We start from the raw sequence: 22818 nt of genomic DNA, 5'->3' as shown, positions 1-22818 counted from the left end.
CTCCTAAAGTTTAAAGTCCTGACATTTAAATGTGGAAAACGGTCAGTTAGGATCACTACTTTATTTTAAGAATGTGAAATGTCAGGATAAGAGTAGAGATAATAATTTATTTCGGCTTTCACAACATTCCCAGTTGGTAAGAAGTTTACATACACTTTGTTAGTATTTAGTAGCATTGCTGCATCGTTACTGTTAAACAACGTTGTTTAACTTGGGTCAAATGTTTTGGGTAGCCATCCACAAGCTGCTCACAATAAGTTATTGGAATTGTGGCCCATTCCTCCAGACAGAACTGGTGTAACTGAGTCAGGTTTGTATGCCTCCTTGCTCGCACACACTTTTTCAGTTCTGCCCACACATTTTCGGTTGAGGTCAGGGCTTTGTGATGGCCACTCCAATACCTTGACTTTGTTGTCCTCAAACCATTGTGCCACAACTTTGGAGGTATGCCTGGGGTCATTGTACATTTGGAAGACCAATTTGAGACCAAGCTTTGCTGGCTGATGTCTTGAGATGTTGCTTCCATATATCCACATAATATTCCTTCCTCATGATGCCATCTGTTTTGTGGTGCACCAGTCCCTCCTGAAGCAAAGCACCCCCACAATATGATACTGCCACCCCCATGCTTCACGTTTGGGATGGTGTTCTTCGGCTTGCAAGCCTCACCCTTTTCCTCTAAACATAACGATGGTCATTATTGCCAAACAGTTTTGTTTAATTAAACCAGAGGACATTTCTCCAAAAAGAAAGACCTTTCTCCCTATGTGCACTTGCAAACTGTAGTATGGCTTTTTATGGTAGTTTAGGAGCAGTGGATTCTTTCTTGCTGAGCAGCCTTTCAGGTTATGTCATTATAGGACTTGTTTTACTGTGCATATAGATACTTGTCTACCTGTTTCCTCCAGCATCTTCACAAGAACATTTGCTTTTGTTCTGTGATTGATTCGCACTTTTTGCACCAAACTATGTTCAGCTCTAGGAGACAGAATTTTTCTACTTCCTGAGCAGTATGATGGCTGCTTGGTCCCATGGTGTTGTTTGTACAGATGAACGTGGTACCTTTAGGTGTTTGGAAATTGCTCCCAAGGATGAACCAGACTTGTGGGGGTCCACAATGTTTTTTCTGAGGTCTTGGTAATTTATTTTGATTTCCCCATGATGTCAAGCAAAGAGGCACTGCATTTGAAGGTAGGCCTTAAAATACATCCACAGGTACACTCCTGTTTTTTGTTCCGGATATTTTTAGGTATTGAGCAATGGCTCTGTGCTCTGTGCTCGCCATGATGTCCTGTCTGCGACAATCTCTTCAAGGTCATTTAGGTCCAGATTGCATTGTTTCAAATTGGCTTTGAGGCCGTCCTTGTAACATTTGAGTTGCCCTCCTTGAGAGCGCATGCCGCTCTGGAGCTGGCCATAGAAAACCTGCTTCGGTATGTGTAAATCTGCCATGTGTACAACATGTCCAGACCAGTGAAACTGAGCAGTGAGGCCTCAATACCACTGATACATCAGGTCTGGAGTACCTAAGTATTTGGGACTTTATCCTGCCATTTGACATGTACAATACGATGGAGAAAATGAATATGGAACTGATCATGTTTGGTAATCTGCTGGCGATAAATGCTCCAATACGCTGATCTATACAACAGAACTGTGAGGATGACTGCCTTATATACTGTCAACTTTGTGTCCACCCAGATGCAGTGTTCATCCCATATTCTCTTGGACAGTCAACCGAAGGCAACACTAGCTTTTGCGATGCGGGTACTGATGTCGGAGTCTGCTGTCACATCAGCTGCGAGAATGCTAGCAGTAATTACCGGAGGGTTGGAGTTTAAATTGTTCACCACTTAAAGCATTACTTCTGTCTTCTTTAGACTGACAGAGAGCCTAAACCAAGAAGCTACAGTTCTGAAATGATCTAATAGTGACTGAGCTTCGGTAAGGGTATGCGGCATCAGTGCACAGTCATCTTCATACAAGAGGTCACGCAGAATTGCGGAATATATCTTTGTGTGAGCCTGAAGCCTGCATAAATTGAAGACACCACCATCTGTACGGAACTGGATTGGAATGCCCATGTCGTAGTCCTTAAAAGCCACAGACAGCATCATGGAAAAGAAGATGCTGAATAACAGTTGGGAGATGTCAAATGGGTCAGACAGCTCACCATCATCCAGCACCTGACCAAGCATGCCATCATGAAATGAACGGACGATGTTAACGAATTTCTCTGGGCATCCCTGGTGCGAGAAACTCAGTCAAAGTCTTTCGTGAGGTCAAGAAAGATCATATAAAGATCATGGTGTTGTTCTCTGCACTTCTATTGAATCTGCCTAATGGTAAACACCATGTCCATAGTACCACGGCCTGTACCGACCTACAGCCTGCCCAATGCGGAAGAATGTATAGCTGGCGTTGACTTCTGTGAGTTTGGTTTCTCCAGAAATTCTCGTCTCACTGAGGGCAGCAATGTCTATTATGTATCTCGCCAATTAATGGGCAATGATTGCAGTTATCCATTTGTGACGATCAGCAGGGTCCAAAAGTTAGCGTACATTCCAAGAGGAAAGATGCAGTTTAATCTTTATCTTTTGTACCTTACGCCGACTGCAGAATTGGATAATGAGCTGGTTGCGGTGCACCAGCAGAGTGAGTGGAACGAGCGTGTTTGAGGAACCTTTTCTATCCCCTTCTTCTGTGGAAGAGAGCAGCGCTGTCCCTAAAAAGGTCTGTTCTGTCTCCTGGGCAGGATACGGATGGTGCTGTCATTCCAGGTCAGCATCAAACGACTGGCACACCCAGGTCGCCAACATGCAGGTCTGTGACTAAGTGCTCCCAGTGGTATCCTCCACCTGCACCCATCGCCACTCGCCCATCAACGCAGGACTTAGCGTCTGTGACATACCATCAAAATGAATGGATTATAGTGGGAGAAGCTTGTGTGACCAAACCCATTCTCTCTTTTTTTTTTTTACATATTACAGATCAAATAACACACTCATTTTAACAGAGGAATCAATGTAACTGCATGCTTAAATTATAAGCTTCACATTTCTGCCTTTAAACCATCCAACATTTGACTCATTCACTTCCATTTTAAGTGCCTCACTATTTCCTCAAATTTTGCCATTTTTTAAAGAAAAGGAGGGAGAAGTCAAAATTATTTTTCGACACAATCAACATTATTCAACAAGTGCTGATGATTAAGCTTAACTTGTATTGAACCTGGAAAATCCCTTTGAGGAATATTCTTTCAATTAAAATACAACTTAAGCTGTACCAATTTGTGATAGACCGATATATACTGTATTTTAACAATATTTGCTCATTTTTAGATTTGTCCGCTTGGCCAGTAAAATAAGTTGTTCCCCTTTGAGTCAGTTCCAAAAGAGTCTTGTATATAGATAATACCTGTACAAATATGTTTCCATTTTATTTAAGTAATTTTGTGCTTTAACTTGCTGTCATTAAATTAGCCATGAGCCACTGTGCTCTTTACATATCGGTACGTGTATTCGCAATTGAAAAGCTGATATTGATTAACCGCTGCTATCAGCACGGTTGAGTATAACCTGATTGGATTCTTAACCGATGCAGATTTGCTCCTGTTCGCTGTGCTTCATGCACAATAACTTGGCACTTCCAGCCCTTGCAAAACCTTGCTAGGTTGGCTGATTAGTGACAGCCTGTCACAGATGATGCTGATAAAGCTTAATTTGTGTTTAACCTGGAATATTACTTTAAAGCTCAAGTGATGAATTTTGTTAATTTTCACATTTTCAAATAGTACTCCTCATACCCTGGTTTAATATGCAAAGTAAGCCATTAGTAGGTTGATTTCCCCAAAAAGGTAAACACTCTGGTGCCACAATATATTGCTCTGTTTGTATGAGCATCCTGACCAGCCCACCAGAGCAACAATGGTTTAACCAATGTTTTTAGCCTGGGGCATTACTATCTTTATTTCCAAAGAAAACAAAACAAAATATGTACTGTAAGCTGGAAAAGAAATGCACTGCTATGAAGCTAATACATTCATAAATGAAAGCATTGATAAAAGAGCAAGAGAGGAAGAGAACCAGCCCTTCTGCCGCAGTACCTTTGGGGGATCTAGAGATGTTGGCATCTCCTCTGGTTGCTCCTCTGGCTGAGTCCTCATGACTAATGCAGTCATAACAAAGCAGCGCTGTTTCGGGGGGGTGGGGTGGGGGGAAGCAAAATAGGAAAAGGAAAAAAGGAAACACCTTCCATGTACTCAAAACTCCAGAACAAAACATAACTTAAAATTGCCATGTACTGATGCAAAATAAATGCAAAGATCTATCAGGTACATTTTTTATATTTTCTACCAAAAACAGAAAAAAACAAAAATTTTTGAAAAGCCATGTTGAGTTATGCCTGAGTTAGCCAGGAGCTCTTGTGCCACACCAAGTTAACTTTCAGCAAAGGCTGACTGACACACACACACACACACACACACACACACACACACACACACACACACACACACACACACACACACACACACACACACACACACACACACACACACAAAAAGAGAATAATGACACCTGCGGAACCTACACTCACCCTGCAAAGTGACAAAACACAGGCAATTCTCTCTGTTGACACCTCCATATATATTTGCAGGTAGGAAAGAGAAAGCATTCCAACACACACACACACACACACATTCACAAACAGGATGTCCGTTTACAGCCAAAAGTAGGCCACCCGGAGAGTTAGGAACTGGAAACAAGCTGTTCCTAAAGTCCTAAAATGACCTGTTGTTAGCATTCAGAGAGAAATGCTTCGCAAAAAAAACAACAACAAAAAATCCCAGCATTCCCCTTGAACAGGTGGATATTGTAAATAATGAGGTCATCTAAAGTGTCCAATTTAAAATGAGATTATTTACTCATTAAAAAAGTTTGTTGCATGGGAAATGCTTCAGCAATTATTTATTAAAGTGCGACCCCATCACCAGTGTTAGGAAAGCCATGATTGAAACTGTAGTTTGCCAATCAACAAGCTACTTATAATTTATAGTAGTTAAACTGCAATCAAGCTACCCTTTAAAAAGTTATTGGTTAAAAGTAGCTTTTTTTTTCCCTCAAATCCAAGCTTTATTTACCTGCCACAAAATTACAATCTAAATGAGTTTGCAGCATTAAACTTTGTAAAGAATTTACACTAATAATCTAGTAATCACTGTATTTCACGTAAATTAGTTGAATATTAACCTTTTCATGAGTAGGGTCTTAATTCCCCTGTAGTGTCCCCTGGAGTGAGTTATTTTTGCATCTGACACTGCACAGCCAGTAGAGGTGTGCAGTGTGTAGATGAGCATTATTTGTATTTTATATAAATGTTGTATTTTTTGTCATTAAAAAATTAAAATACTGTATATAATATAATAAACATGTTTATATATATATAGCTATACAAAAAAAACTAATGAATAAATAATATCAGCAGTCTGGTTTGCCTATGCACTCTTTGACATCTCAGACATTGTGTGTGTGTGTGTGTGTTTGTTGTGTGTGTGTGTGTGTGTTTTTGGGTGGTTTACGAGGACGATTGTTTAGGTTACAAACTAGTAATTACAAGGGAATTATTCTATAAATTTGGCTTATGAGGACATTTCTAGTGTCGCCATAATTCAAAATGCTTTAAAAAAAAAATGCAGAAAGTTTTTTTTGTTAGGGTTAGGATTAGGGGAAGGGATAGTGGATAGAATCTATAGTTTGTACAGTATAAAAATCATTATGTCTAAGAGGAGTCCTAATAAGGATAGCCACACCAACATAGTTTTAAACTGTTATCATGGTGCTTTGTGATAGTTTGGCTCACTGTTTCAGAAAACAAATTATTATATGCCTGAAAAGAATGTTTGAGTTGCTGTTTGTGTGGATGAAAACCGCATCTGCACCTAAGCAGACGTGGCTGCATGCATGGGAAAATTGTGTTTAGATTTGATGGCTCTGCATAAATAAGCTGTGAAAAGTTATCGTGGTGACATTTGGCTGTTTTTTTTACATAAAATAAACATATTATGTGCTTGAAAAGACTCCGAATAGCTGTTTGTTTGATGAATGACAACTGCTACTATTGTAAACAAACATTTCAGCATGCATCGGAGGAAGGTTGCGTTTGATGCATTGACTGTGCAAATAAAAGCTGTAAACTATTTATCATGGTACTTTGGTGACGAGTTGGATGTATGTATATATAATTACAATTATTTTGTGTTTTAAAAGCAGCCACGCCCATGCATTTTAAGACTAGCCCTTCAGTGTTATTCATGCATTAATGAATCAGATGCTGTATGCTGTATCACACATTACATGGCAGTCAACTAATAATACCAATTGACATTTTAAAAACACGTCCACCACGAAAGCCAGAACCAAGAAGGTCTAATACCAAGAAAGGCTCTCTAATAATATTTGTGATTTAAATTTAGTTTGCTATAAATTCATTTTCCTCGTACACGGTTACTTTTCAAAACTTGATCCGACACTGAATGCTCAAGCAGCCTAATTTACACATAGAAAACTCCTGATGTTGCTTTAACAATGCAAAAAGCACTTACCAATTTGCTTGAAGTGAAAATCAGTCCTCCTTTCTTGTTTAATTAATAAATTGCACGATCATACAGAACATCTTAGGTTTTTAAATCCATAAGGATCTCTTTCTTAAAAGCAATGATTACAGCCGACTCTCAACAAGATCTTGCGCTCTTCGCTTTCAAATTACATACATTACTTAAAGCGCGATTGCATCACTCAAGGCAAGCTAGAAGGCCTGGACTGGGACATATCCTAAAGACCACACCAACAAGAACAAATAAATCAATCTGATTGGCTAATGAATCAGACAATCTGTCTTTAGATGTCTATTCACTGCAGTGTTGAGGGATTCTGTGGAAATTCTGAAGGCTTGACGGGGTGGAGCTCCGACTCACGCGGTACTTCAGCTAAGGAGCATGGCTTCGGGCATAACATTTGTGAAACAGTTGTCACACTTTGCTTGTAAGCATCGAGGAATAAATTCTGATTGGATACATTTTTAGTTTTTTGCTATTCGTTTGTAGTTTAATTAGGAGTGGATAGCGACTGAAAATACATAAGCAAAAAGGTCAATGAGAATGAAAGGATGAAAAAATATTTATTATTTATTTATTTATTTATTAGGTATGTTATGCCAGCAGAGAAGGCTTTGCTGACCCCGAGAAAACACCACTGTTTAAAATACTGTATGAGTAACTGTTAGAGCAAATATAAATTACAGGTGCTTGACCAGTGCAGCCGGTGTCGAAGCTTTTAACGTAACTGGCTGTGACGGTACATATAAAATTATTAACTGAGCTGACTGATTAACAGCAGCATTTTCCTAAATATTGTGCTAAAACTTGATGTGTAGGTTATAGACAATGTCGAAAATGAAAGATTATCGACAAACATTTTAATTGTCGAATAATTGTTTGATCTCATTTAATGTAACATGAGATCACATTAAACTTGAATGATGACGCACGAGCGCAGCACTGCAGTTCGCACCTGACTGAGTGGAGCGGAAGTAAAACTTTTTTTATTGGAGTGGTGGTGGCTTAGTGGGCTAAAGCAATGAACTGGTAAGCAGAAGGTTGTCGGTTCGATCCCCACGGCCACCACCATTGTGTCCTTGAGCAGGGCACTTAACTCCAGGTTGCTCTGGGGGGATTGTCCCTGTAATAAGGGCACTGTAAGTCGCTTTGGATAAAAGCATCTGCCAAATGCATGAATGTAAATGTAAATTATACACTGCAGCAAAATAAGTTTTTGATTTGTTTTTGTTTTGGCTTATTTTCCAATATAAATATCTAAAACTCCTTTAAAACAATGTATATTTTCTATACTGCAGAAGAAAAAAATTGTTATCTGAGAATGTTGAATATAATATTAAAAATACAAATATTTTAAAATATCTAAAAATGATATAAAAAAAAAAAAAATTCATTCACCTGAGAAGCAGCATATAAGATATTAAGACTTGCTTTTAGAGAACAGATCTTGAATATACGTATATTTTGTCTTTACTGCAATCACAGAATAACCAAGTGAAAAAATTTCACTTACAAACACTTATTTTTAAGATACATTCTCTTAAAGCAAGTCTAAATATCTTATTTGTTAATTCTCATTTGATAATTGTTAGATCAATCGATTATTAAAATAATCATTAGTTGCAGTCCTAGAGAGTATATGATTATTCAATTAGTCTGTTTGAAAAAAATGTATCCTTTTGTCAAGCTACACCAATTACACATTGGAGAAAGTACCTTGTTACTGCAAAGCTACAGTGTTTTGAAAACAGCTGAGCTAATAGAACATTACTGAAAAATGTAGTTAAGTTATTAGCACCACTACTATAGGTTAGTTACTCCCACCATTACCCATCACCACTGGCAACCCACTGCTACAGTACCAGGCACATGGCTCATTATATTTGTGTAAAGTTACACATAAGATTAAAACAGCTGTTCAGTATTTCTTAATCACTCAGTGTACTGTAAACCGCTGGAACATGTAAATAAATATCACACATATATTAAGACATAATAGGGCCGAACCTGCAAAGGCTTTAGATATACGATCTTTCTTCCACTCCCAAGGCTGGTCGTACTCCTCTGGGGGCCTCTCGTCGTCCTGGGGTAATCTGCTCTCACGAGAAGACCGTCCTCCATCCAGTTCTCCCCCATTCTCCTCTGGCTCATACGGGGTGTCATATAGAGGCAGCTGCCGAACTGGACCATCTTTAGAACCACGACCACCTCTGATTTCTTTGAAACAAAGGGGGAGAGAGAAATGATTGTGTTTACAGAATGCTAAAAGCCCCATTACTGCTTGACAGCATCACTTAGTATTTTGCTTAATTATTCTACCAGCGTAACTGTAGTGATCATCAAAGACCAAAATTCCCTTTCAATATCCAAATTTTGTTTGTCTAAAGTTAACCGAAAACCCGTTTCAGCCAGTTTCATTTACAAAATGCATTTACAAATTAGCTTGTTTAGGCTTTTAAGCATTTTTAGGCTACATTTACTAAAGCTTTGTTTGTATTAAGTGCTTAAAAGCTTTAGTAAATGTAGCCTAAAAATGCTTAAAAGCCCTAAACAAGCTAATTGGGTTTAATAGTGAGACCTCCTGTGCTGAGAGGGAACCAGTCTCATCTGAATACAACAGATATCAGCAAGAGAACAGCCTGACATCAGCCAGACATCGGCCAGTGATCAGACAGACATCAGCCAGTGATCAGCAAGACATCAGCCAGTGATCAGCCAGTGATCAGCCAGAGATCAGCACAAGATCGATAGTGATCAGCTAGAGATTTCCAGTGATCAGCAAGAGCTCAGCCAGTGATTCCCAAGAAATCAGCAAGAGAATGCAGGGATCAGACAGATATAAATATATTTTCAGCCTGTGGTCAGCCAGAGATCAGCACCAGATTGATAGTGATCAGCAAGTAACAAACCAGAGATCAGCCAGTGATCAACTGGAAAAAAGCTAGAGATCTACCAGTGATCAGCCAGAGAACAGCAGAAGATTGATAATGATCAGCCAGTGATCAACTGGAAAAAAGCTAGAGATCAGCTGGTGATCAGCAAGGTCACTATAGTTATTTATTGACCGCTCGGTGACAGTGGGAAAATTTGGTCAGCTCAGCATGCTTTTATAGAATACAACCTAGAAAGAGACATGCTAAAGTGTATGCGAGTTTCAAACTAAACAAATTTGTGTAGTGAATACTAGACAGCCTCCAAACTCAAATTAATCTGTAAAAGAATTATATATCAGGACATTCACAGATTCTACACAGATGAAGAATGATCAACACATTGTAACTTTTTTCTGTGGTTTACAGTGATGGTTGCAGCCAGTTCCAACTTTTAACTGTAGCTCTGTCCTTATCCTCCAGGGGTCACTGAAAAGACAGTATTTATAGGAGCATACACTGGACATCTTAACACATATGTTGCATTTATGCCTTCATATCCATTACCATTTGCTTTAGAAGACAAAAATCGTAATGTCATTCCATTCCATTACAGTGACATTCCCAAGCACCTTTGATCAACAGATAGCAATTTCCCAGACTCTCTCTGCCTTTCTCTCTAAAACCATTAGCATACCCCCTCTCTTAGTCTGGGGTTGCATGAAGCTGTTCTAATGGTATAGTATAATGCAGAGATGCTCATGGAATGAAATATAACACCACACTGCTGCATAATTGCTTCTCTGCCCAAGGGAGCTCTTGCGGAATAATGAGAAAAGTGTAGAGACTAATGGAGCTAGCAGAAGAGAAAGAAAAGTAGAGTGAGGTAGAGAAAGATCTTTATATTTAAGTCTGTCTTGAGAAGTGTGACTCCTTAGATAGTCCTGATAAGGTTTCGGACAAAATATGATTGGGGTAGTGCAGGCTGATATATCAATAAGTATATAAGTAGTTATGATATAAAACAAAACAACACTGTGATTATCATGGTGGCTGCAAGATTATCATGATGAAAATGTGTTTACTAATTTGCGCATCTACTAATTTTATGATCCCTCCTTGTTTTTGGAGGTAGAAGAGCGTTAAAATGTCTCTAGTTTAAATTTAAGTAGCCAAAATGCCATTTTGGTAAGTTTGATATTTTTTACTGTATGTTACTTCTGGCATTTAACATTTTGAATCAAACTGGGAAAGGTAGTTTGGTCTAAATGATCATTAAAAAAAAATGTAATAAAATAAAAACATTAAGTCAATTCAGGGGCGAAAACATAAATCTCAAAGCCAAAATGGCTGAATTTGTTTTTAATCTCAAATTGACCTTGATTGAAATAGATTTTTTATCTCAGCTCCACATCTCAATGAGATAAACAGCAAACCATCCTCAAAAGCAAGAAAACTAGAGCAAAAGAACATAGGAAGAAAACATTTATGTGATGAACAGTGGTAGGGAGGAAGGCACAGAGCAAGGTTAAGGCATGGGGCAGTTTATACCTGTACAGACACGCAATGCTGCCTTGCTGTACAAGCTTAAATAACCTCCAATCAGCGTGAACAAGAGATACAGAGGCAGCCTGAAGAGAGGGAGTGTTTAAAGAACTCATAGGAACGGGCTTACATCATCTCATGCTGGGGCAGATATAACTCTCCTTTTCACACTCCCTGCATCCCTGCACTCATTTGGGGAAAGTTCTTGTGGTTTGGATAGATTGGTGTATCCATATGCCGGAGTGCATTTCCATAACTACCAGACACAGCAGAACTGAATCCAACATAAAGGCGTTGGTGCCCTTTCACTCGTTGTGTCTGAAACAGTTCAAGGATCAAAGGTCAAATGGAGATCCTGCTCTCCAACACACATGCACACATGCCCTATGATGCCTGCCTGCCCACCCACCTCGGACGCATGGCTTCCTCTCCAGGTGTCAGATGTTGTGTATGTGCGAGGGGGTGGCTGGGTGGTCTGCAGACTGTTGATTTAGTGTCAACTTGAGGACACATTGAGGAAAAAAAATAGCGTCACACTGACTTCACCTTTCCAGGGTCGCATCCTGAAGCCACCCGGGATGTCAGATCAGTGTATGTATTGGGTCTATGTGATATCTGTTAACCTAGACTTACATTAAAAGGAGGGGCACAAGCCATATCTAGAGGCCATAAAACCATAAAGTCTAGGGGGTGGGCTCTTTTGACTTGAACCAGTAAGTAACCACCTAGTTAACACTCAGAACACCATAGTAACCTCATAGCAATACCCTAAGGACGCTTTCACACTAGAACTTTTACTGCACACCTGGGTTCGAAAGACATCCATGTTTGTTTAGTTTGTATGGTGTGAGCGCTGTTTTCGCACAAGTCCGCTTGAAAAGGTGGTCTGTGGTACAGTTCATGTAAACTCCAGAACGGTTAACTGCTGATATGAACGCAACCATACCAAAATCAGGTGAACCACTTGTGATGACATGTAATCCACGTCTTTGCAGGCTTCCGATCGCAATCATTATAGTATATTGCATTTCTCATCCTTGCCTCGTCTCCAAATAAATCACCTTCATAGAGCAGCTCATATTCTTCACATCACTTGCAACCAATCCGCAGTCTCACGGCAGACAAACACAAACATTCTTCGCACCTTGGCACATTTAACGCATCCACGGCAGACACACACAAATGTTGTTCTGTGCGTGTGAAGTTTTGATGGTAAATTTAAAAAGATTAATCCTTTAAAAACACAGTGAAGCTTCTTAAGTTGTTACCTAGTTACAATGATAAACAGATCCCACTTGTACTCAGGTTGATGACACAATTGGATTGGGTTTAGACCCAAACTAGGGTCTTACAATGTGAAAAGAGACGAGATGTGGCACAGAAAGGGATGGGGAAACAAATTAGTGTCCGGTCCAAGTAATCAAATCAATTGTGAAAGCAACCTAAAAATGCCCACAACACCTTACAGAACAAACAAACAAACAAACAAACAAACAAACAATATAGTATACTGGTGTACTGGTGTTCCTACATTTCTGACAACATTAGCATGCAAAACTTCATTGATTAACTTGCATTACCAAAGAAGGGAAATAGTTAGACTAGTAGGGGTATATTTAGCAACAAGTGGAGCCCTGACAACTACCCAAAATACCATAGCATTATCACCACAAATGTTGCACAGCTAAGCACCCATATAAAATATATATATATATATATATATATATATATATATATATATATATATATATATATATATATATATATATATATATATATATATATATTTTTTTTTTTTTACAAATAAATAAATACAAATCTAGTTAAGAGTGGCATTTCGCTTTGCACCACTAAAATAACTGCTGTAGGGCCCATTTTCTGTCTCTGGTTCTATAAAAGCCCTTGAGGTAAATACTGCACATCTGAGTAATTCATTCTTAGACATTGATGACATCAAATTTTGATTCAAGGCACATTTTATTCATCTGTAACTACATGCTCCAGGTTTTGCATTACATGCCAGCAGTCTGGAGTTCCTCTTTATCATCCCTCCTTCCTCAACTCTCCATTACCTCAGGCTCATAAGGAAACAACTTAATCCCCTAAGAGGGAGAAAATACGATGTTTCTGGCTTAAGATTTTAAAATCCTGCTCTATGTCAGCCAAGTCCTCCGGAACATAAATGCTGCAGTGTGTGTATGTGTGTGTTTTCTGGATTAAATCAAATAAATAAGCTCAAACTCTGTAGTAAGGGCATCACAGGTCACACCTGATCTCCTCACCTTTACTCCCTTCCTCTGAATAAATTATAGCTGTAAAGCCCTTTACCATTGTACTCATTCTTCCTCCTGCAGGGCATTGTGGGGGCATGCATTAAAAGCAGGAATTAAAGATAGGCTATCTCCTCTTGCAACCAAGCACTGTGTGCTGGAAGAAGGCTTTGCTAATATTAAAATACTTAGTCTTCGGTCTATTGGCAGTCTATGGACGAATCTGCTCTCTGCAATTTTAGGATTAAAAATAGTTTGACTTGATGAGAACAAGTGAAGTGTTAAGGTGAAGTAACAAAGGAATGATTCACCCAAAAATGATTATTTGTCCTCATTTACTCATCCTCATGTCATTCCAAACTCATATGACTTTCTGGGCTCTATTTTCATGAGTGTGAAAAGAGCAGCGCTACACGCAATGACCGTGCCCCTATGTCTTAACCAATTTTAGTGAGAGCGCTAATTCTTAGTGCCAGCGCAAAAAGCAAGTGGGTGTGGGTGAGAGTGCTTGCACTAACTGTGGGTGTATTGTATAAATATGAAGTGGTGCAAAGTGCAATTTGCTATTTTCAGAAATAGGTCATTGCTCTCAGACATTTCAAAACTCAGTTATTGCATTTGTAATTTGGAGATTTCACCAGCACTACTTTTTACATGAAGTTCATGTATAAACTCTGAAAATATAGTGGAACATGAAATTATGTCCCTGATGATCAGAGTCGTAGCCGTCATATAACAAAACTGTATAAGATTTGTGTTAAACTTTTTTTTTTTTTTTTACTTTTTCATAATTTTAATTGTATTTTCATTTTGTTTGAAGTGTAATTTGAATTTATAAATATTTTTGGTTAATTTGTATTTTTTCATGTTTCAATAAATTAATAAAATTTTAAAAAATCAAAATCAACTCTTAGAAGTAAAGTGCATGACAAAAAAAAAAATCACTATTAATACAAGCCATTATTTGTGTCAGAAGATGAAAATGATTAATAATACTTCCATTTTCTAAAAATTTAACAGATATTATATCCAAATCCTGATGAGAATCACATTTTCAAAGCATGTAAAAAGAGCGTGTCAATATTTCTATTATTCTGATTCATTGCATACAGTCCATTTACACTACCAGCTTCTTATGAATTTGCAGTCTTTGTTCATATTGCTGGTGTTTGGACAGGGAATGGACTGTGTAATACAACGCAGATGGTTCAATAGCCAGAGAAGAGCCTCAGATTACACTTAAATTACACTTGACCCAGCCCATTAGCACATTGCGTGCATGATTTTGGCAAACACACCTGTGTCTGGACTAAGCCTATGCTTCCACGAAAATACCAAAACTTCATGGCCATGCCCACTGACTTTGCACTTATGACTTATGGCATAGTGCTGCACTTAAATCTAGCGCTCTTAAAATAGGGCACCACTTCCTCCATGCAACACAAAAGATGTTACGCAGAATGTTAGGGACAGACTACGGAGAAAATATGCATATTTGAAAAATATGTAATAAAGAGAATTGTGAGGTAGAAATCCATACAGGTTTGAAACAGCATAAGGGTGAGTTAATGATAACAGAATTTTCATTTTGGGGGTGAACTATTCCTTTAAGACCAACGCTAAAAGAAGTGAAAAAAAGAGCAGATTTGTAACCTGCAAAGACTCCACTTTACCTGTATAAAGGTTGCTGGAAGATTATCTTACCGATTATGGCTGCCATTCAGAGCATAATTTGGTTAATTTTGTACAACAATAGAGGGTAATTAGCTATTAAGCTTTTTAATAATGGAAAATGTGTTTCTTTTCAATCATTCGAGTACGTCTCTCAACCACATTGTTTGAGTGCTGTTTAATTATGTGGTGTGTTTGTGTTGAGGGTGAAAAGGGCACAATGTACAGTACCTGCGGTCAGATTACAGTCATCATTATATATACTGCATTGTGTGCTGTGAGCTCCTTAAGACCTGAACTTTCTTGCAAGCGTATTTGAAGTAACATAATTTCCACATTTGAAAGACATGTTCAAGTAAATGAAAACAGAATGTCAGTTGAGTTAATCAGTTTTATTGTGAGACTGTTATACTTTCCAACTTTTCTTTTTCTAGTTAAGAAATTCATCGCCAAATATACTAATCTCTGTTCACCAACGATTGCAAATCGTTGTGTATAATGTGTATAAATATTTGCTGAGAAAGCCCCTATAATAACAATAATTCAACATTTAATTATTAAAAATTACAGTAATATTTAAATAATTATAAATATATATTATAAATGTATCAATGCAGACAATTAAAATGCATTACACTACTGTGGAAAACGAGTGAAGCATTGATAAGGCACACAAAAAAGTTTAAGCTTTAGAAGGCAATATATTGTTTTGTTTTGTTCCCATATTATTGAACATAAACCTATCATTGGCCTACATTTCACAGCAATCTATGTTGCAATTTAACTTAATAAAGATTAAAGACAGGTTTATTATGAGAGCTTATCGTCAATGGTGTCAATGTACACCTGTGTCAGACAGACACTTTTGGAGGGTCATACATTGGTTGTGTTGCGTCATAAAATGTTTTTAGGTCACTGTGTCAAGTTAAACATAATTTGAAACTTAGAAAAACTCTTGATATCTTTGGATTCAGAATTATGCTCTGTCCAACTGTAAATGCAAGGATGTGTTCTCGTTTTTTGCTGTCACTTGTGTCAAGCAAGCCTTAGTTTTTTTTTTTTTTCTGTACAGCTGTACATTGTAAACATTTTACACCGTTTTGTTTTTTTCACATGGCAACTGAAGGTGAGCTGTCTTTCTTCAATGTATTATCTGCCTTGCTCAAGGAGCACATATGAGATCCGGGGAGACCTTCACTCTTGTGTGTACTGGTATCTCTGACAGTCAGTGGCGTTCTGTATTTGTGTGAGGGTTTCAGTGGTCTTATATGAAGGGGGCTGGGCAGACCAAGTGAAAAAAAAAGCATCCAACAAAAATTACAAACAATCTTTATACACCGATAAGCCAAAACATTAAAACCAACTGCCTAATATTGTGTAGGTCCCCCTCGTGCCTCCAAAACTAAACCAACCCATATCTCAGAATAGTATTCTTCTCACCACAATTGTACAGAGTGCTTACCTGAGTTACAGTAGACTTAGTCAGTTCAAACCAGAACTGGCCATTCTCGGTTGACCTCTCTCATCAACAAGGCATTTCCATCCACAGAACTGACGCTATATATATATATATATATCTATATGTATTCATAAACAGTTGTGTTGTGAAAGAGAGTGACAACCACATTCTTTAACTGAAGTGACTACCTTACATTTTCAGGAGTCACAACTAGATTTTGAGTTCAGCTGACAAGTTTTGCCTGAAGGAAACTACAGTCGACAACTAAATATTTGTCATTTTGTCGTACGGATGACTGAAGTATGAGACGAACTCCTGTCAAAGTTCTCAAAGTGTAGAGATTTAGTGAGTTAGAGAATTACTTATACAAACGTGTTTATAACATGGGAGAAAATAGGGATACTGTGTGGTCAGAGGGTAAAAACAATGACTCAGAAGGACTCTCAGCTCTGCTGTCATTGGTGTGTGAATGAGATGCAGATTAAAGCGCTTTGAATACCACTATGTTTAAAAAGGCGTTATATAAGTGCAGACCATTTACCATTTGTGAATATTTGAAACTGTCTACTTCATGTCCACATAATACACCTGATACATGTCTCATTTCTGGACCATACAGGTATTTTTGTTTCTGTTCTTTGTATATCAGTCAGTGTTGGTCTTGTTTGGGTTGTCTGATTTCATGTTATATACATATTGTTAATTCACAGATCAGGGCTAATATCTACCTACTGTATATTATACATTTCAACCGATGAAGTAGCATGTCTGTTCACTCAGCCAATAATCACATCTTTAACTCAGTGACTAAATCGTTGATCCTTCTTGTGAAAACACTACACATGGGCAAAAGTTGCATGACAGCATGACTAAATGGGTAACCGAAACCCATCATATACTCCACAGAACTCTTGGCTTAAAAGCACATGTGTAAATGTCAGGTTAATATGATGCATTTATTAATTTATATCTGTAAAGTTCATATATGGGATTTCATAAGGCATAAATCAAAATTCAATTTTGGGGGACATTTCTCCCCAAATTCCCAATGCGCTATAAGTCCTCACGGTGGCGTAGTGACTCGCCTCAATCTGGGTAGCGGAGGACAAATCTCAGTTGCCTCCGCATCTGAGACCATCAATCCGTGCATCTTATCACGGTTTTTGAGCACTTTACCGTGGAGACAGTGCGTGTGGAGGCTTCACCTTATTCTCTGCGGCATCCACGCACCATTTACCACACCCCACACCAAGAGCGACCTGCATTATAGTGACCACACGGAGGTTACCCCATGTGACTCCCCCTCCCTAGCAACTAGGCCAATTTGGTTGCTTAGGAGACCTGGATGGAGTCACTCAGCATGCCCTGGATTCAAACTCGTGAATCCAGGGGTGGTAGTCAGCGTCTTTACTCACTGAGCTACCCAGGCCCCTGGGGGAAATTGTATTAAAAACTATTTTTTAAAAACTAAATTTATTTTCTGAAATATTTTTTAAAGCCATGATGGTAAAAACAGCTTTTTGTCATATTTGTGTTGGGGCCAGTAAAAATTTTAAGCACTAGCCCAAGCAGTCCAGTAGAACAAATCCTTAGCGTTGAGCCCTGTGATGAGTGTTGAGCCAAACACACTTGTCAGTAATTTGGCTGAATGGGGTTGATTTTAGAGTGCATGAACATTTGGAAGCAACAGGTCAATTCCGTATGTGATCATGCGTCCATCCTTATTGTCAGTCTCAAACTCTGACTGTGTGAATGTAGCTTGAGTTCAACACCTCGACTACACATTCAAGCATCATTTAAAGCTTTCAAAATTTGACAAAGTCTCAAGAGGAACAGAATTGTGAAAATCAGAAAAAGAGAGAGAGCTCACATTTGAAAGTTCTTTATGGTCTTATTTGAAGTCATCCAAGATTTGAAACATTAGCAACCAGTCTAGGAGTCATGCTTGGGCCAATCTGACTGTCCCCATGTCTGTTCCCACTAGGGCTGCATGATTAGGGGAAAATGTCATATTGCAATTATTGAGGTTAACATTGCAATATGCGATTGCGATATAATAAACATATGGTAACATGGGTCAACTTGCTTGGTTATCAAGGAAAATGCACAAATAGATTACTGATAATACTGAAATGTGTGTTTCTCAACTCAAACATACAAACTAGCAACAACAACTAGAAATGCACAGTGTTTTCAAATTAAAATAATATTTTTACAAAATTAAATAATATCTTTGCATTATTGCAAACTTGTTATTTTCATGAAAATAAGATTGTACAAACAAACAGGGACATTTAAGCAGGATGTAACTTTTACTTTCTATAAACTCTTTTGAAAAGGAAACTGGATATAAAAGTGTGGTTCATTCAATCAAACCACTAAAACTGTTGTTGTTGTGTTTTTTATTTTTTTAAATGACCAACTGGTATTTCCAAATCCTCTTTCTAAAAAGTTCTACTTATCGCTGGTACCTCTTGTCCAGTGTGTGGATCATTTTCTTGAAATACCACTTTGCTAATGGTGCATCATGTCTCTTGCCAAGCAGTGCGTTATGGAGTCAGTGATTTCTTTATATCTCTGTGAAGACTTGTCATATGGCGTGACACTCGCAAACACATCTGTAATTGTGCTTTGTTTAGCTTACAGGTTGTTGTTTCACCTGTAAACATTTTAGCCATAAGAGTATTATTGATAAGCATGTCAATCTTGTCTATCCAAAACCAATATATATATATATATATATATATACATACATACACTCACCTAAAGGATTATTAGGAACACCTGTTCAATTTCTCATTAATGCAATTATCTAATCAACCAATCACATGGCAGTTGCTTCAATGCATTTAGGGGTGTGGTCCTGGTCAAGACAATCTTCTGAACTCCAAACTGAATGTCAGAATGGGAAAGAAAGGTGATTTAAGCAATTTTGAGCGTGGCATGGTTGTTGGTGCCAGATGGGCCGGTCTGAGTATTTCACAATCTGCTCAGTTACTGGGATTTTCACGCACAACCATTTCTAGGGTTTACAAAGAATGGTGTGAAAAGGGAAAAACATCCAGTATGCGGCAGTCCTGTGGGCGAAAATGCCTTGTTGATGCTAGAGGTCAGAGGAGAATGGGCCGACTGATTCAAGCTGATAGAAGAGCAACTTTGCCTGAAATAACCACTCGTTACAACCGAGGTATGCAGCAAAGCATTTGTGAAGCCACAACATGCACAACCTTGAGGCGGATGGGCTACAACAGCAGAAGACCCCACCGGGTACCACTCATCTCCACTACTCATCTCCACTACAAACAGAATGAGAACATGGATCCATCATGCCTTGTTACCACTGTGCAGGCTGGTGGTGGTGGTGGTGTAATGGTGTGGGGGATGTTTTCTTGGCACACTTTATGCCCCTTAGTGCCAATTGGGCATCGTTTAAATGCCACGGCCTACCTGAGCATTGTTTCTGACCATGTCCATCCCTTTATGGCCACCATGTACCCATCCTCTGATGGCTACTTCCAGCAGGATAATGCACAATGTCACAAAGCTCGAATCATTTCAAATTGGTTTCTTGAACATGACAATGAGTTCACTGTACTAAAATGGCCCCCACAGTCACCAGATCTCAACCCAATAGAGCATCTTTGGGATGTGGTGGAATGGGAGCTTCGTGCCCTGGATGTGCATCCCACAAATCTCCATCAACTGCAAGATGCTATCCTATCAATATGGGCCAACATTTCTAAAGAATGCTTTCAGCACCTTGTTGAATCAATTTCACGTAGAATTAAGGCAGTTCTGAGGGCGAAAGGGGGTCAAACACAGTATTAGTATGGTGTTCCTAATAATCCTTTAGGTGAGTGTATATATATATATATATATATATATATATATATACACACACACACACACACACACACACACACACAATTTGTTGTTATTGTCATTTTAGTGTTATTTTTCACATAAGATTGATCTTTATTATGATGATCTCATCAATGATGCAACATGTTTCAAGCTGCAGACAGCGGCGGTTAGAGACGAGCTTCTCCACGTTAGATTGCGCATCAGCAGGAGGAACTTTAAATCTCTCCCGGTCTCGAGTCCCGCTCAGATTGGGTCTCTTCCGCGACTGGTTGAAGCAGCTCTGACTGCACAGATAATGACAGTTTTGGAGTTTGCGCTTATTTACATGGCACGCTCCCGTATTACATGAACTTTAATTAAGGATGAAATAAAGATATATTGCTAAGCTGTGATCTGTGTTTCTATCATAAACTCGAGCTGCAGCGCTCCTAGTGTGTCATCATTATAGTTTTATATGATCTCAAGTTATGTTAAATGACATCAAGTGACTATTCGACAACAGAATTATTTTATTATTATTGCTGAGATTTGTAGTTACAAATAACAATCCACCGAGTGCATTGTTTGTTCCAGGAAGACACCCACCAGAGTTTTGTAGACAGCCGGAGGCGGCACGAAATTTGACGGAGGCGACCGCCTAGTAATTCTCTACGCAGGAGAAACCCTGATAATAGAGGTAGCATTTTTTTCTGGCCACCAGTTCAGTGTCGGTCTGCTCGGCATCCATCTTCACCTGATTTTTAAGCTGCACACCGGAAACTCACATGACATGTCCACACATGCCACTCCCTAAACTGAGACTGACTGGTCATCTTTTTTAATTAGTGGTGTAGGAAATGGGCAAACAGCTCTCAGAGACAATGGGCTGACACGTCCACACATGCACTTATTTATTTAATAAAATTGCAGCATTTTGCCATCATATAATCGCACAGGCTGACATCGCGATTGCGATATGATTAATCGTGCAGCACTAGTTCCCACAATACCAGCCTGTCTGTCGCTGTCTGCCTGCATCCCTGCCTCACCTACATTATCTCCCTCTTACAGCTGAAACCAAAAAGTAATCCTCCAATCCCTGCACCTCTCCAGCGTGCAGTTGCCAAGACTGACACACAGATGGACACACACTCATCCATTCCTTCTATCCATCATCTGTTCACTCTCTTGGCCCATGTACTGCATGTGTGCCAAACAATTGTGGTACCCGCATCCATGGCCAGCACCACGGAAAAACAGCCTCCAATGAAACTGCGCAGGGCTGCACAGTATATTTTCAGTCTGAGCTCTTTGTGGTGGGGGGGGGGCTTCCTTTTGGGGACATTTGTGGATGTAATCGTTTGGGAAAATGATTAATAAAAAAAAATCCGATTTTTAGTGTAAACTGAGGTAAAGAAGCATACCAGAATTGTCAGATTGTAATGCTGATTTGAAATATGTTCTTTGATTGGAATCTTGACCAGCCGTTTTGGAGATTTCAATCTTTCCCCATTCAAGAAGATAGGTACTGCACTTTACTGCTGCTTTACATAGAAAAATAGCTGCCCAGCCTGGCCAAGAGCGTTCCAAAGACGGCCGCCTAGTGGACTGACTTGCTAAGAAAACTGTGGGTAAGTCTATAGTACTTATAATTAGCTTATATATATATATATATATATATATATATATATATATATATATATATATATCCATTTGGAAAAACTAATTAAAAATTAATTTAACAACACATTTAAATTTAAATCGCTGTATAAATAATTTTTCCCTAAAAATGCAAAAGGTTTTCTTATAGGGTTGCATTTGGGTTAGCTATAAAACAAAATGTCTAAGGTATGTTCTTAGATCGCATTAGATAGCTAAGTAAACGTTTGTGTGTGTGTGTTGGAGAGTCTTGGTCAAGTAGTGTGCTGTATGAAAGTTGTTTAATTAGAGACTTTAACGTAAGCACATGGAGGCTCTCTATTTATAACAACACATTTGCAAGCGTTCTTTTTTTTTTTTTTTTTAAATGACCAGATGCATAAGGAATTCTGTTAAGCTGGTACATGGTGGGTGGGGGCAAAAAAGATCATTAAGCTCTGACATTCACAGAAAAAAACAGGCATCTCTGACAGTCAATATGTCTAAACTAGACAAGATTGAGAACAAGACAGAGTGTGTATGTGTGTCCCTTTACAGAGCCAAAGGCTGATATGTGCAAAAATATCTTTTCTTGCAGGCCACTGACATGGATTGAATCTACTACTGTGCCTCTGGCATGAAGAGAAAGAAAAATAGAAGGACATAAAAAGAGTGGGAGGAAGGGATGGAATCCAAAGAAAGAACCAATGGATGATTAGGCGGGTAGACATAGAGGGGGGTGTGGAGCTCCACAGCAGTTGGACAGAAAGAGAGATTGTAAACAAAGGGATCAATGCTCCAGTGTGCAGCATTTATCAACATGTAACAGTTGTTGCTACTGAACATATGCCTAGAGCCACTGAGGAACAGAAAATACAAAGTCTTTTTAGTGGTATTTGCTAAGGTACT

General features: G+C 38.7%; 1 protein-coding gene across 4 annotated transcripts in view; it reads right to left on the bottom strand.

Moving 5' to 3' along the window:
* The window catches only part of LOC127622875 (SH2 domain-containing adapter protein F-like), a 195312-nt gene that overhangs the window by 54365 nt on the left and 118129 nt on the right, over positions 1-22818 (bottom strand). For 3 of the 4 annotated variants that reach the window (XM_052096995.1, XM_052096998.1, XM_052096997.1), the window contains exon 3: positions 8621-8830. In XM_052096995.1, the coding sequence (XP_051952955.1) occupies positions 8621-8830 (210 nt within the window). Of the gene's footprint in view, positions 1-4105; positions 4193-8620; positions 8831-22818 lie in introns of all 4 variants that reach the window. The other variant, XM_052096996.1, reaches the window with a different exon arrangement.

The sequence above is a fragment of the Xyrauchen texanus genome, chromosome 29 (genome assembly GCF_025860055.1).
Source record: "Xyrauchen texanus isolate HMW12.3.18 chromosome 29, RBS_HiC_50CHRs, whole genome shotgun sequence".
NCBI classification, from domain to species: Eukaryota; Metazoa; Chordata; class Actinopteri; order Cypriniformes; family Catostomidae; genus Xyrauchen; species Xyrauchen texanus.
Note: the sequence above shows the minus strand (reverse complement) of the source record. Positions and strands in the feature narration are given on the sequence as shown.